General features: G+C 36.9%; 1 protein-coding gene across 2 annotated transcripts in view; it reads left to right on the forward strand.

Moving 5' to 3' along the window:
- CTDP1 (CTD phosphatase subunit 1) overlaps window positions 1–15,291 on the forward strand; it is a 102,236-nt gene that overhangs the window by 32,277 nt on the left and 54,668 nt on the right. For both annotated transcript variants that reach the window (XM_062618096.1, XM_062618097.1), the window contains exons 9-10: window positions 7,366–7,507; window positions 9,598–9,828. In XM_062618096.1, coding sequence (XP_062474080.1) covers window positions 7,366–7,507; window positions 9,598–9,828 — 373 coding nt within the window. The remainder of the gene's footprint in view (window positions 1–7,365; window positions 7,508–9,597; window positions 9,829–15,291) is intronic.

Here is a 15,291-nt window from a genome sequence, read left to right on the forward strand (position 1 = left end):
TTAAAGGAAAGGCTCTTCTTAAGAAAAGCTAGAAGCCTTTTTTTAAAAGGCATTTTGCTGCTTTTTGATCAAGTGTGGCTTTTAATTGTTAAAAAGAGGACCTGCTAAATAACCTCTGATGTAACATGTCATGTCTCATTTCTCAATTAAGAGTTGGTGGTACTGAATCTTTTGACTGTTAAAGATGTTGAATATAAACTTTAACATTCATTTCAGAGAAAAGTTTATTGTGGTCTTGCTATAAAGTTACAGCAATACTTGCTTTCTTGGTTTCTCAGATTTCAGCTGTCATGGTTTAGTTTCACTCTGTAAGAAATACAAACAAATTGTCTTGAGACTGGAATCTGGTGATAGCCTGTCACTGCTCCGCATGTAGCCTATATGTGCTTGTCATGGAGAGACAATATAATGTTTTTCCAATTTCAAATCTTAAAACACTTAACTTCAAAGCTCCTTTGTCTAACTTGCACTAGGTGGCTTCTGAATGCGGTTGTACAGAAGATGCAGCTGTTATGTGATGTTGTAAAATTGATAGAATAAATGTAAATGAGACCCTTCCAAACATAAACATTTCTCTGGATGAAAAATGTTGAATAATGTTATGCTAAGGTACATGGCATGTGATAATGAGAAGCAGTTGACACTTCTTTGGGTTTTTTTTTGCTTGTTTTTAGAATGTACAGTTTGGGGGGGGGTGGTGGTATATACTTACATACATATGCACATTCTTGTGTTCTACTTTTATAAGCAAATTCTTCACTACCTGCACATTCTTAGTGAATCATCCACTAATGTAAATCTTAATATGGAAAAGTACTTTAGATTTAGATTGCATTATATTAATGTGCTTTTAAGGTATTTGAATTGAGTTTATTAATATATTTTAAGTTAACTTTGTGTTATTTAGAAAAATATATCGATGTCCGGATGGGTCATATTTTCCAGACTTTTTGTCAATTTAGACTCTTCTTCAAAATAGTAATGTAAAGTTGGTGTTGCACTTCATACTTAAAATATATTCAAATATTGCCTGCTAACTAAGACAAGAAATCACAAGAAGAGTACTATTCCTGAATTGCCGGGGTGAAAAACCTTTGTTGTCAGTATGCAGAAGCTGCCCCCTTCTTTTAGTAAGAAAAGAATTGCCCTAATTCGGAAAGAGGAACGTGGCAGTCTTTTCTGCCGATGGAGCAAGACTGCTGTCATCTTTTCACCATCACTTAATAATTATTTCTGTAACACTGCCAGTGAAATAAGGGAAATTAGAGTGGGGAAAAAAAAAATTCTCCAATAAGCCTTTTTTTTTTTTTTTTTTTTGTAAGATTCTTGTGGATTGCCTGTGGATTTGTGATGGCTTTTTGTCTTTTTCAACTGAAGACTATTTTTCTCATGTCTGGTTAAATGGGGGTAGTCATGCTGCATCATCCTAATTTCATGAGGGAAACTGAAGTTTAATCAGATTTTTAAGGTTGCAGATTGTGTCTGGTCACAACTGGTTTCATGATAATTTAGCTGTCAATGTGATATTTATTTTTTTTATACTGATTAGGGTGTGGGTAGGCAGCAAATTCTGTAAATCTGTATTACTGCTGATAAACTATAAATACTGCATCTGTTGCTCTGTGGCAAACATCTGAAGCACTGCTTGATGACTAGTTGCTGGTAAGGAAGAGTCACACTTTTGTTTCCCACTTTGATTTTTATCCAGAGTCAGTGACCTTAGACCAAAGTTGTTCAGCTATTTCTTTTTTCTCCTCTTAATGTGTTTTTGAAAAGGTGATTTTAAAATGTACCTGTCAGTTCAGTGTTTGTGGGTGATCCCACTAACTGCAGACTCTTCACTCAGACAACAAGCAACTTGCATGTTTACTTTGCATTAGCTGGGCAGTAGTAAGTGACATATACTTAATCTGCAGCAGTAGATACTGTTAGCTTTTGAATTTTTAAGACAGGAAGGATTTGTCAAGAAATAAGAAGGGAAGAAGTCATTGTGAAATGGAGTATCCCATAGGTCTTGGAGGGATGGGTTTTCCCTCTGCAAAGTGACCATGTGGTAGCTTGATGTATGGAATGAGCAGCTAACAAATACCATTTTAGGTTGTATTTGCAGCATTCTTGCTAGCCTATTGCAGTAAATAGTTAGATTTCTTTTATTCTTGTCTGTTTCTCTGCAGGTAGGCAGCTTGTTTCTTTGCAGACGCAGGTACTCTGAATTCTGAAAATAAATAAATCCTTCCTCTTGGATTAGTAGGATTTTTTTACATTATTTAGGGAGGAAAATACTATCTACCTGAATTACTGTAAAGCACTTGGATCTTTGTTTTGTCTAATCAGATTTTCATAAATCTGAGTGACTGAGAAAAGGCTGCTCTGTTGTCCTTTCAGCTTACCTATGGGCTGCATAACTCTTCAGTTTTTGAAACATCTGTGGTTTGCTTTAAGCAACAGTAAACTGCTCTGGATGACTTACTATAGCTGTGTACACACTTAACTAGTTACTACACTATAAACCTTGTTATGTACCTTCCTGAACAGATGAAAGATACTGTAGTTGATTTTTGTATCGAATTTTTGCTAATGGGGCAGCTAAAGGTGACCAAGTCACATAAAAATTATTCTAGTAGGAATGGAAATTTGTTAGTTTAAGCCCTGAATTTTTCTTTACTTTTTCAAAATATATTTAATTCTGTGTCTTTTCCTATACTTTGAAAACTATATGGAAATAACTTCCTTACTTTTGTCAACTTAACAAAGCTTGACATAGGCTTAATATCTTTAAATATCAGGTTGCTTAAAATACCAGTTGTACTATGAACTATGGCTTCTCTTATTCATTCTCATCTACCAACTTAAAAATGCTTACTCTTTAGTCTCTGAGACACAGAGAGAACAGAAAGCCACCAGCTGAAGTCTTGTTAGCCTGTCCTATGACTTGGTGTGCCATCTTCACATCAAAGAGCTATGATGTGTCCACAGTCTTGCTCCGAAGAATATTTTCAAGGGACATGTCTTTGGAGCAGTGCATAGCTGCTTTTGTTTGTTTGTTTGTTTGTTTGTTTAAAAAAAAAAAAAAAACTTGGGCACTGACGGTATAAGCCTGTTGCTTTTGCTGGTAAAGCACAATGCGATGTTAAAGCTGAGCTCTAGACATAGCCTCCATACAGCACATCTAGCACAGTTTTGTTATCATTTAATTCTTGTAGGACAAAATACTGAAGTCTGTATAACTTCTTAGATTAATGCTGGAGAAGAGCTTCAGGATATCATCACAAATCAAGATTTTATACATAAAGATGGTCCGTATAGAAACTTTTTAATGAACAGATATTTCCAAGCAGTGTTTGGCAACCTGATTACAAATTGCTGTAAGGGTATGTTGACTTTAGTCTGTTGGAATCGGGAGACAGTTTTGAGAGTGATTCTGGTGGTCACTCACATTGCCTACTTTAGTTCATCCTGGTGCAGCCTGGAGTACACATGCTGGGCTCCTCATGGGTGATACTGAATTAGAAGGCAGAGTCAGCTGAGCCCTCACAGGCATTTGGCCCATAGGTCTGGACAAAGCTAATCCAGAGCAAAACTCCCTGAAATGCATATGGGGTGGGTATTCTCCTCCAGCACCCTTTTGCCCTGCAGATCTCCACATTGGGCTGTGCTACTTGATATAATGAACGTACCCAAATATGCATATAACATTTCTTTTTAGTCTTTGTAAGTATACAGTTTGTCTCATTTATCTATGTTGCTGAAATGCCTAGTGTGCTCCAAACTTTGGATAAGACAAAATTAACTGCTGTAATGAAACTGAGTGTCTTGGGGAACAGTTCCTGGTGTTTATTGTTACATGATTGATTTCAGTCACTTTTTGTAGTACCAAATTGCCAAGATTAATAGGAAGCTTTTTTGTTGTTTTCAACCTTTTTCTTGCAAGTTCAAAAGTAGAACTGATGAGTGCCTTCCCCAGGTTTAAAAATAACCTCTCCCAAAATTACATATTTCAGGCTGTATCCATCAGAGGATAGAGGTGATTAATTTGGACTCTAGCTGCTTCATGTGAAAAGGCTTGTGTGCCTTTTTAACTTTTTATAACAATTTTAGACTAAAATTTGATGTAGAGAAAGGTGATTAGAAAGAAATAAGGGGGGGGGGGGGGGGGGGAAGCAGTCCAGAAAAATAGTTTGTTTCAAAGAGATTTTCAGCCTAATTGGATGATTCAGATGTTCCTAACTGTACCAAAGTATTTATTGCTTGGATGGATTAAAATCCTTTCTGCAGTTTCTTCTTCATAAGCATTCTCCCAAAAATTTACACTGAGGAAAGGGGGACTAGAAGGTAAGGATATTAAGTATTGCAGTACTGTTTCTCCTACCCAGTTAAATTTGGTGTTTCACCAAATCTAAGAACATCATATGTGTGAAATCTTGATTTGTGAAATCTTGATGTGTGGCCTTCTTATGATGGGGCTATGGAGTTGCTGCATAAGGGAAGTGTGACAGACATCGTCTGTGTGGACAAAGCATTTGACACTGTCCCACATGACATCCTTGTCTCCAAGATGGAGAGGTGTGGATTTAACATGTGGATGGCTCAGTGGATAAAGAATTGTCTGCAACTGAGAGTTCCAGTCAATGGCTTAATGGCTGGAGGGAAGGGGTGCCACTCAGAGGAATCGTGACAGTCTCTAGAGGTGGGCCAGTGCAAACCTCATCAAGTTTGCACTTTACAAGGACAAGTGGAAGCTCCTGCAGCTGGGTCAGGGCAATCCCAAGCACAAATACAATGAGCAATGAGTGGATGGAGAGCAGGCCTGAGGAAAAGGACTCGGAGTTATTGATTGCTGAGAAGCTTCGCATGGATTATCTTTAAGGTCCCTTCCAACTGTAACCATTCTAGTGTATACCTGGTATGAAACAGATGTGCATGAATGCAGAATGTGTATATGCGTGGAATGGGCAGCAAGGTGAAGCACCTGATAAATCATCAATGCAGAAACATAATTTTTAAAAAATAGTTGAAGGAAGCCATCTTCTCACATAACTTCCCAAATTTAATATGAGGTGAAGGTGTAGTTTTATGGTTTTGTTCAGGTTTCCTGATAAAGTCCAGAAGGAGCAACAATTTCTTTAGTTGTGTGAATGGATGTACTGCAGTGTCAGATAAGCTTTTCCTCAGGGTATTATAAACACAGTCAGTCAGTCCAGTAGCACCACTATCTCTGGTTAACTGTTCTGTATGCTTACGAGTGAAATCACACCCTGTTATATGTTGTACTCAGTCAGCTCAAGAGTTATGTGCTGGACAGTATTGCTAGTCATATCTGATATTTGATTCACTATCTAACACAGGGTACAGGTGCCTAAACTTCTACTGGAGTTCTTGCTCTTGTTGTCTTCCCCCACCCCCCCCCGAAACTCCTATGCTTATGAACCTGACTTCAGCATCCTTTTTATGACAGCTTTCTTCCTACCTCTTTGTTCTTATGTCATCTTTGCTTTTCTCCTTTATTCTCAAAAGAAACCATTTTGCAAGTTAAGTCTTTCACTTTTTTTAGTCCTTTCCCCCCCCCCAAGATCTCTGAATCTGATCCTTGTTCAGAACCTTTGCTTTCTTCCCTCTGCAACATATCCTGTTTATAAATTAAACAGTTTTATACTGTTTCTAACTGCAGGTATTTCCACATTTCCTACTGAGGTAATAGAAGTACTAATAATGCCTTCCATGGAAACTCCCTCTGGCACTGTAAGCTGGCCCATTTCCAGTAGCTGTTGTGTAAAAGTACTCTGGGTTGCTGATTATGTTTGTAACAGATTAATTGTAAAACACATTTCTTGTCAAAGGATGAATGATCTAGGTGCACTGACTTCCCTTAGCGTTTTGCTTTTTAGCCCGTTAAAACCTCTTGTACTGCAAAGGTGTGCTAGGATGATCACAGATGGGGCTGTTAAATTGTTTTTGTTGAGTCTTTGTTGGACAGTGGTTTTGTTCTTTCTTTGTGGCAGATTTTGAAATATGGCATTTCTAAACAATTTGTGGTCTGGAAAAAGGCTTTATCTTTAAACACTCTGTGTTTATCCTGGATTCTGAAATAAATGCCTTTTTTACTAGTGTGGAGAAAAGCTTTGCATTTACTGTACAGCTCATATCCTGAACTGTGGAATTGCTTGCATTTGATGCTGAAAATAGAAGAAATATATTTGTGCACAGAACACTATTTTATTTTATTTTTATGAATCTAAATGTAAGAAACATATATTTGTATCTAAAGATACAGGAGTAGGACTACCTTTTCTCTATTTTGTTAGATTTGGGGAAAGAAAAAAGCGGGAAAACAGAAGCTTTCAGCACTTTGTGCAGAATTTATGGGCTTCAGTAGGAGTGAATAGTGTTTGAAGTTACGTATACTTGCTTCACCTTCAGTTCTGCTCTTAATCTAGGGAAAAGGGCTAAGTTTTAATTGAACTTCTGCCTTTTCACGTTTTTAAACAAAAAATGTAGTACATTTAAAGTGTATTTAAATGTCTTTGCACCAAGACAGGATATGAACAAGTAATTGGGTTTAAACTGTAAATAAGATGAAATGCTATAGAGATGTAACAAAAGGGAAGAGTAATGACTTTCATTTCTAGCCTTGCTAGTACGTGTGTAAAAATCTGATGTGTGTGTCAAGCCTAGATCTATCAGGTCAGAATCCTTGGAGTTTTTCTCTATTGCATATATATTTAGTGATTTATTGGCAGATTATACAATTCTTTGTAGTCTCAAAAGTGTCCAGTCCCTCCATAGATCTCTTTGATAAATGCTGAAACAAGTACCACAATTGATGAAATTACTTTTTCCAATCAAATAAATACATTCTTGAAACATTTGGACAGTCAGCTGTTTCTGGGAACTGACTACACTTCAAGGTTAATTTCTGCCTTTATTTGCTTCTTTCTAGTTGCTATAAATCTTTGCCACGAAGCATCAAAAACAGTAACTGAAGAGTTTCTCTCTTGTTCTGGCTTCTCCAGAGGGAATTTGAGAACACTTGTTACTTGCACACTACATTGTTGATAGTTTCAGGGGGATTTTGTGCTAGCTGCCATGTTTTACTTCACTTCTGTTGTTCTGCTTTGTGCCCAATACTGGCAAAAGGGGTTGGCTGTTAATTCTAGTGGTGCCAGTGCTTTGGGAAGTTGCAAATAGCTTCATCCAGCTTGAGACTGAGGTTCTTGCATCTTATTTAGAGTCTCACTTTTATCACTTGTGATTGTTTTGTTGGACTGAGGAGGAGCATTTGTTTGATCACAAAATGTTCTTAAACCAGTGGGTACTTAAAACTATCTTCTGTTTCTGGGAACACTGTAATGTTATGTTTCGTAATAGGCACAGAAAAAGTACGGCAAGCTCAGGACTGCAAGGACCTACACGTTGTAAACCCCGATTGGCTGTGGAGCTGCTTGGAGCGCTGGGACAAGGTTGAGGAACAGCTCTTTCCCTTGAAGGATGATTACATGAAAACACACAGGTAAGTGGGAACTTTGGGGAGTAGGGCCCCTGAAAATAGTTTATTTATACAGTGATGCTCATTTGTTAATGTAGCTTTAAAATTGGTTTCTGATAAATTCACAGTGGTGTGCCATGCCTAGAGATTTAATGAAAGAACCCTCCATTTTTATCCACTTCTGTGCTGCTAAAACGGAAGACCATTAAGGGATCAGGAGGCAGTTCAGCAGCCAGAAGAATCAGGAGAAACCTGTGATGCCAATAGTTTTTTTAACAGTTGTCACTGTTAGCTATTTTCGGCTGGAGCAGTTGACCTTGTCAGTTTATCCACAAACTAACATGGGGAAATGTACACATTCTCACAGCATGGTAATTTTGTAAAGTATGGCAATTTTTTTTCTGAGCAGTGACGTGGAAGGCAGGAACAGAAAAATACAACAGAAAAACCCAAGAGGGGCTGGAAGACATGAAGATAGAAGCAGAAACTAGAAGAAAGAAAATAATAATCAGTGCATTAGGATGATGGCAAATAGAAGGGACAGCCAAGAACTTGTCTATTAACACAGAGAAAGTCAGAAGGCTAGTAAGAACAGTCCCCTTCAGGAAAGTTCCATGGCTACAGTAACTCATGACAAGATACTGTAGAGCCAGCTTCTGCTTCTTGACTTGTTGCCTGGTTAGGTAGACTGACATTAATATTAATAGTGTCTCGCAAGCCTAACAGAGGACCTTCCCTTCTATGTTCAGGCAGGAAGGGGAATAGCATATTGGACTTTCTGTATCAAATCAATACTGGTGTGGTTAACTGAGTAGGCTAGAGATTTGTGTTCTGCTTTGAAGACACTAGGCATTTGAGGCAGAATGTGCATGTAAGTCCTCATGCATACTGAAGACACCAAAAGTAAAAACATCTGAAAGTGAGGTCACTTATGAAATAGGACACTAGATGGAGAGCCAGGATTCAAAAAACTTAGGAGAGCGAGGTAGCCTACTTGTGGCTTGACAAGGTTATTTTGTTTTTTAAAAGTGTTATCAGATCTTTTTTTTTAATCAGACTTTGAAATATTTGTGTGGTATGTTTGTCTCAGAGGCCAGGCACTTAAAGTTCTTAATACAAATCTAGGTAGTGACTTTATTAACCAAACACTGTGCAACTTATCTGGAAAAGATTTTTTTTCTCCCTAGTGGGGCTGCTTAAAATAGTAATTATGGGTCCAAAGCACTTCTGAACTAGGGAAGGGATGAACTCTAGGAAAATATTTGCATATAAAATGAGCTTAAGAATATTAGAAAAAAATCAAGTAAACTTGGAATTAGTTGACCATAAGTATTGACTCTACAAGACAACTTCAGAAATGTCTGAGAGAGCATATGGTAAAATCTCCAGTTCTGTTGCACTTCCAATATTTGTCAAAATGTAATTGTATTTTTTAATATAGAATCAGTTTCATGGTGCATAATATGCTGGTTTGTTTGATATATTTATTATTATTTTAATTTTTCAATTTACATGATTTTTGGTTTGCGGCGCTTCATCATTGTAATTGGATAGTATGCCCTAATTGTGATTCTTGCAGACTGATCTCTAAATGTTCTTGCTGACACTTCTAAAATTATGTTTTAAAATGCAGCAGGGTGATCATAGGCGGCTTAGTATTTTAATAAATGAGTTTGGGTGACTTGCAAATTCATACTGTGTGTTTGTTTTCTCTTGGAGCAAATTTGGAGAGCAAATACAAAGGTCTGATACAATAGCAGGTTTTTCTCTGTGTGCAGATTATCATGATACTCTAGTTGTGCAGTTGTTACTATCGGGAAGCACTGTCAGTAACTTTATATGTGAAGACAACTTTTAAGACACAATTAATAATTTTTTAATCATGTGATTATGACATTGTCTGTCTTTGCATTTTTCTCTTTGTAAATTCAGTGAGACTTTAATGGGGTGGAGGAGAAGAAATGTTTCTTCAGGAATCTCCCAAACCTTTCCTTTCATCCCCCTTCCCCCTCGCTTTCTCCTTTAGGGAAAAAGAAATGCTTATTTTTTCACATTCTTGTTAGATAGCTCATTTAAATTTCTAAAACAATTTTTTTCTGAACTTCTTCCAACAGGGAGAATAGCCCTGCTACATTTCCTGATACACACAGCACATTTCAGACTACTTTGTTTCACCCAACACCCATCCATCCAAAGTCTCAACCTGGTCCTGAAGTGCGGCTTTATGATCCTAACACTGGAAAGTTAATCAGGAAAGGCGCTCAGACCTGTGGCCAGCCAATGTACATCCAGTCTCCAGCTCCTCCCATCACCTTACCAGTCCATGGCGAATGCTCATCCTTCAGGTACCTAAAGCATAGCTAAAAGTCACTTCAACTATATTTTCAGATGTGTAGTAAATATAACTTGTGTTGTCTTTGCCTTCAATTGAATTGTCAACTTTCCTTTAGTTACTTTATTTGTTTTCTCAAAAGCCAAGGAAATGAGTGAAAGTGAAGGGTCAGCTGAAGTGAAATCAGGATACTAGAATTCCAGATGCCTTTTGTGCCTCACCGAAGAGCGTCTAGAAACCTCAAAACAAATAAATGCAGCATGTAATTTGTGCACTCTGAAGAATGTTAGAATAACTCATTTCTGAGGCAAGGCAGCCTAATGTTTTTTAATGAGTCTTAGAATACTGGATTGGGATTCTTTTTTTGCGTCTATATCTGATAGCATTTGGCTTTTGTTTATAAAATCTTCCTCTTCACCTAATTCCTTCAGGTGGGGCATCAGCTTTGTGTTTTGTTTCGAGAATTATCAGAGAGTGATGTAGCTGAGTGTTATTAAGTAAGGCCATAAGACTCTACACTAGATCAAACTTGATCTAAGATCACTAAATCAAGACACAAAAGCAGGAGGAGGTGGCCTACTTTCTGAAGTAGTACAGAGCATCTGGACTTTGTCAAAATTTGTGGGTTTGGTAAAGCAACAGTGACAACATTTGTCTCTTAAGGCTGCGTAAAATAACTTAAATTCATCCCTAGGTATCCACATAAAAGATCTAACTTTCTGGAATGCAAACAAGTTTAGCAAGTCTTGTTGACTCCAATGGTAAAGAAGTATCTAGTTGAAGGCAAAGCTTTTATATGTCTAAATGTGATCAAAATTCCTTTGTACAGTGTGATCAGAGTGTAGCAGTTGTTACAAAGCAGTATGTAACAACTACAAAAATACAAAGCACAATTACAAATGTACTGTTTTCTACCTTTCTTCTCCCTCTCCCACCACTTTTGTAGTGTATCACTTGTAAAGGCTTTGTATATTAGTGTATCTTATGTTTCCACTCTTACTGTTGCTAAATTATTTCAAGCTATTTTTTTTCAGTTGACATCTTTATGTAGGCTTTTTTTTTTTTTTTTGTATTTCAGCTTCATTGTTTCTGTCAACACAGATTTTGGTTTTTGTCTCTCTTGTTTATGAAGACATGTTGTTTTCAGTTCCTTTTTAACTGTGTCTCTTAAAGTCTGTATTTTGCTTTACAACACGTTAAATAGACAGAAGGACCTTAAATAATCAAGATGCAGCATGTATCCAGAGAGGAGCTGAACAGCTTTTGATTTTGTTAGTTATGGTGGAAGGGCATTTGTCTAGAAATATAGCTGGGAAGGTTGTATGTGTATATATGACACTTCTATGATACTTCAGTACAATGGTTTATGTTAATATTAATGTGTCACTCAACGCTTTAAAAAGAATAGGTTTTGATATGTGTTCTGCCTTTGTTAACAACTTATGTAGAGTTTTATCCACACTAAAGCCTTTCTTTTTCTTTTTTTTTCTTTTTTATCACTTAAGCTGCTTTTCTTTACTGTAAATGCTCAGGGTTGAAATGCCTTAATCTAAGTGAATCCAATTACTTAGTGCTGCAACTTCACCCCATAACTGAGCAGCTGTAATAAGATATTAATATAAGATATATGCTGGGAAATAGTATTTTTATCATCATTTCGTGTTGATTCGGTTCTAGTGGTAACATTAGTGACCTGTAAACACTGACCTCTTAATTGGAGCATGTCTATATTCATCAAAGTAGTTCTTCTGTCTCCAGTTAAGTTGGTGAGGAGTGTCTTGTCAAAGTCTAGGAGGAAAGAAGCAGCGATCAAATCCCACTTTCAGTAGTTTTAATGGATAGGAAGTATAGTGCAGGCAGAGCATGAGGGCTATAATAAGTAACAAAGCTGAATAGGAATAGCTTTGCTGTGCTTTGAGCAAGAACTGAGGCAGAAGTACTGTAATGTTGCCTCGCTTTGTCTTAATGCATAGATCAATTATATTAATTAAAAAAACCACACACAACAAACTTTTAGAAAAGAAGAAGCTTCACATCCAATTTAAAAACTGATGTGATACTTGACTTTAGAGAAAATTACGTTAGTGCAGCAGTTTCTTGATAGAGAATAGATACAATATATTTTGTGTCCTGAGAGACTTCATGTGCTTATATGTTCACCCTCTTACAAAAGATGAGAGTATCTGTAACTAAGCATTGAATTTAAGCAAAGCTAGATAAAGCTGTTAACATGCACAGCTGTTCCTGTTGTGGGTGGATGTAATCAAAGACTCCAATAATCTCCTTTGATAGTTTCTAAAAACTTCATCTGCTGCTGAATTACAGACAGCAGGCAAAAAAATTGCACTGCTGCAAGAGGAAACCCTTGGGGAGATGGTAGCTGCATGTGGCATAGCAATGATACTTGGTCTTGTACAGTCAGAACAGACAGCTTGTTGTGCTTAGAAGATAACCTCTTTCAAGACAGGTTATCGAAAAAGGCTTCAAGATGTCTGAGTACCATTTCCTAAGAACTACTTCAGTTTTCACTTTGTTTCAGGTTCAACATTTTAAGCTCCTTTCTGGAGTTCAACTTGAAACATAATTTAAAATAGGATATGATTAGTTTAAATATCTACATGCGATTTGTCACTAGTGAATTACAGATGGTTCAGTAAATTTTGTTGGCGTTCTGTGTGACAGGCATAGATCTTGCTATTGTGCTCAGCTCTGTGAGGCTTGAACACTTGTTCTTTGTTCCATGCATGGCTGCTGCAGCTTGCATGTAAGGGTACCAAAGAGTTTGGGTTGTACAGGAGGGGAAGGGAATGCAGTGCTGCTCTGTGGCTGCTAGCAACCAGCAAGAGCTGTTCCCTATCTGAGAACAGGAAGGATTCCACTTTAAATGTAACCCGTGTGTCAGAGCTTTGACACACTGTATGTATCTCAACAGTTTGTATTTTCATATGAGAACAGTATTCTACAGGCATTACAGTAAGTGCTGAAGTTGTAACAAGGTGTGAGATGTTTAACGTAGCGTTGTCCAAAAAAAAAAAAAAAGTTAAGAGTGGTACTCTGGTTTTAAATAATGCTAAGATGCATTAAATGTTTGGTTTGAAAAGATGTGTAAAGCAGAGTTTGGTGGCTGAAGCAATTCTTTAAGATTCATATGAATTAATCTCACATATAAAATTTGATGCTCATTGTTAACACTTTTCCTATTTAATGTTCTCAGTCTTTGTTAGAACAAAACTACAAAATACCAAATTGAAATAATGAATGGAATTTAAATATTTTTCACTATAATTTTCATTATAATACTGGTTTAGCTTTTGCCCTGATGTTGTATCAATGAAAGCGTTAAGATGCTTCTTGCTTGCACGAATGTTGAACCCACCCTGTACATGCATGTCCTTGTGCATGTAAGACCAGTAAGTGCCAACTAACCTGTGCAGGGATGAATATGGTGGGTTTTTTGAAAAAGTACTTACGAGTCTCACCTGATTAGAAATAAATGTAAATTCCTGCATTTGTATGTCTTTAAGTCTTTAAAGTTTAATCAACTTAACAAGCAGCTGAAAATGTAAAGCCAGAAAAATGTCTCTGATAAAATAAAAGTGTTTCTTGCAAAACTTCAAGAAGTCCTTGTTTTATATTGCTTTTTGGAATGATTTGGTGAGAAGTTCCCCATGTGTCATATCTTACAGCAGTTGGAAAAATACTGGAAAAAATCTGACACAAGCCTTTAGAAACTAGTCATGCAATTATTTTACAGTTAATACTTGTGTATAATGGATCTCAGATTTTATTCTGCAAAAGGAGTTCTTTGATGTGTCTTATGGTGATGTGTTCTTAAAAAAAATTGCTAGATTTATTTCTAGCCTAAGAAAATCTGCTTGGCTGCCTGCTATGTGTAACTTGTGTATAATTCTTGGCATGGTCAAGCTTGTTGTGTTTTTAATGCAGTTGTGTAAGGTGCTGAGACCGTTTCGTAGTTCTGTGTTTTACTAAGGATGTGAATAGCATCACCACCTTTCTCTTGGTTAAAGGGCACCTTTCAAAAAGGTATAGAAATCATATTTTAAAAGAGCCTTTTGAAAAATATGGTGGTTTTTTTCCTCTTTCACCTATGAAAATTATTGTCTGAGAGCAGTTTAATAACAAAAGAAAACATTGTGGTCTTGTAGAGTAGAAGACATTGGGGGGGGGGGGGGGGTGGAGAAGGGAGGGAGGGAAAAACAACCAACCAAACCCACAGACCTGTTAAGCTGTGAAGTAAAACTACAGTTTGGTTAGTTCATTTCCATAACATCCAAATCATTGTTTTGGCTTCACAGGAAATTTCACTGTTCAGAAATAAATGAGACTGTGAAAGGGGCACATGTCTGCTGTGGCACTGAGCTGATATGGGTCTTCTGCAGCAGATAATGCAGTGCTGGATAGCACAGCAATGACTTGGTTCTCTTTCCCCTACGCCCCTGATTCAGAAAAATGAATTCACATCTCCTGCATCTATCCATGGGATCTGAGATGTGTATTTAGGAAATATGAACCCTCAAAATTAACTTGACAGCTTTCTGTGGCTTTCAGTTTTTATCCATTCTGGGATTGAAGTACTGATGTAGAAAAAAGTCTTGATATTTAAATAACCTTTTTTAAGAAGCTGTCAAGTTCATGAGAGGAGAAACGATTTTGTAAAACCTTACCTATTATTGTATTTATGTAACTTAAAAATGGCTTTCTTGGGTGGGGATGCTGATCTAAACCTATTTCTTGAAAATTCAGGCTTGACAAGAAGCAGCTGTCCTGTGCTGTTGCCACCACTCAGATAGCTTGATGGCATCTCACCTGGTAGTTACAACTTGAAACAGCTTGTGATTTAAATCACAATCACTTTTATACTTCCTTGTGGTAACCATTACACACATAATCATATGGCTAGTGTAAGTAATTTGTGACCTGTTAGCTTTATGACCTGAGATATTTGAATCCTGGGTGGTGTTGATCTGCTGTAATATGTTCATGAAGGTTAATGTGACAGCCCAATATTCATAGTTAAACTGTATTGTGTAGCAGTTTTAGTTTCTCCCAGTCTTTTGTAGTCGAGCAATATTCACAGAAAAAAATTTACCCCAAAAAAACATAGAAGTCTTCTTATGTTGTTCTAGATGTAGTCTACCTTTTTATTACTATTGTAAAGAAGTACCCATGAAATTATAATTATTTTATCAATTGTTATGAACATTCTGATATTCCTTTTTGTATCTGTGTTGTGTTTAAATACAATAGCTAACAAGGTAATAAAAGGCAGACTAAAAGAAAATACTACCGTATTTGAATACTCTGGCCAAAAAGAAATATGGTCTGCTTTGCATCTCATCCAGGCTTAGCATCAAGGAAACGTCTGAAGATTGAGGCTGCAGAAAGAGGCTTTTCAATTGCAAACTTTGTCTGTAAGGTTGAGAAGCGGAAAGGTATACTTTGCTGCTCAAGAACA

The sequence above is a fragment of the Pezoporus occidentalis genome, unplaced genomic scaffold (assembly GCF_034315485.1).
Source record: "Pezoporus occidentalis ecotype Australia unplaced genomic scaffold, CSIRO_AGI_Poc_V1 ctg2, whole genome shotgun sequence".
Taxonomy (NCBI): domain Eukaryota; kingdom Metazoa; phylum Chordata; class Aves; order Psittaciformes; family Psittacidae; genus Pezoporus; species Pezoporus occidentalis.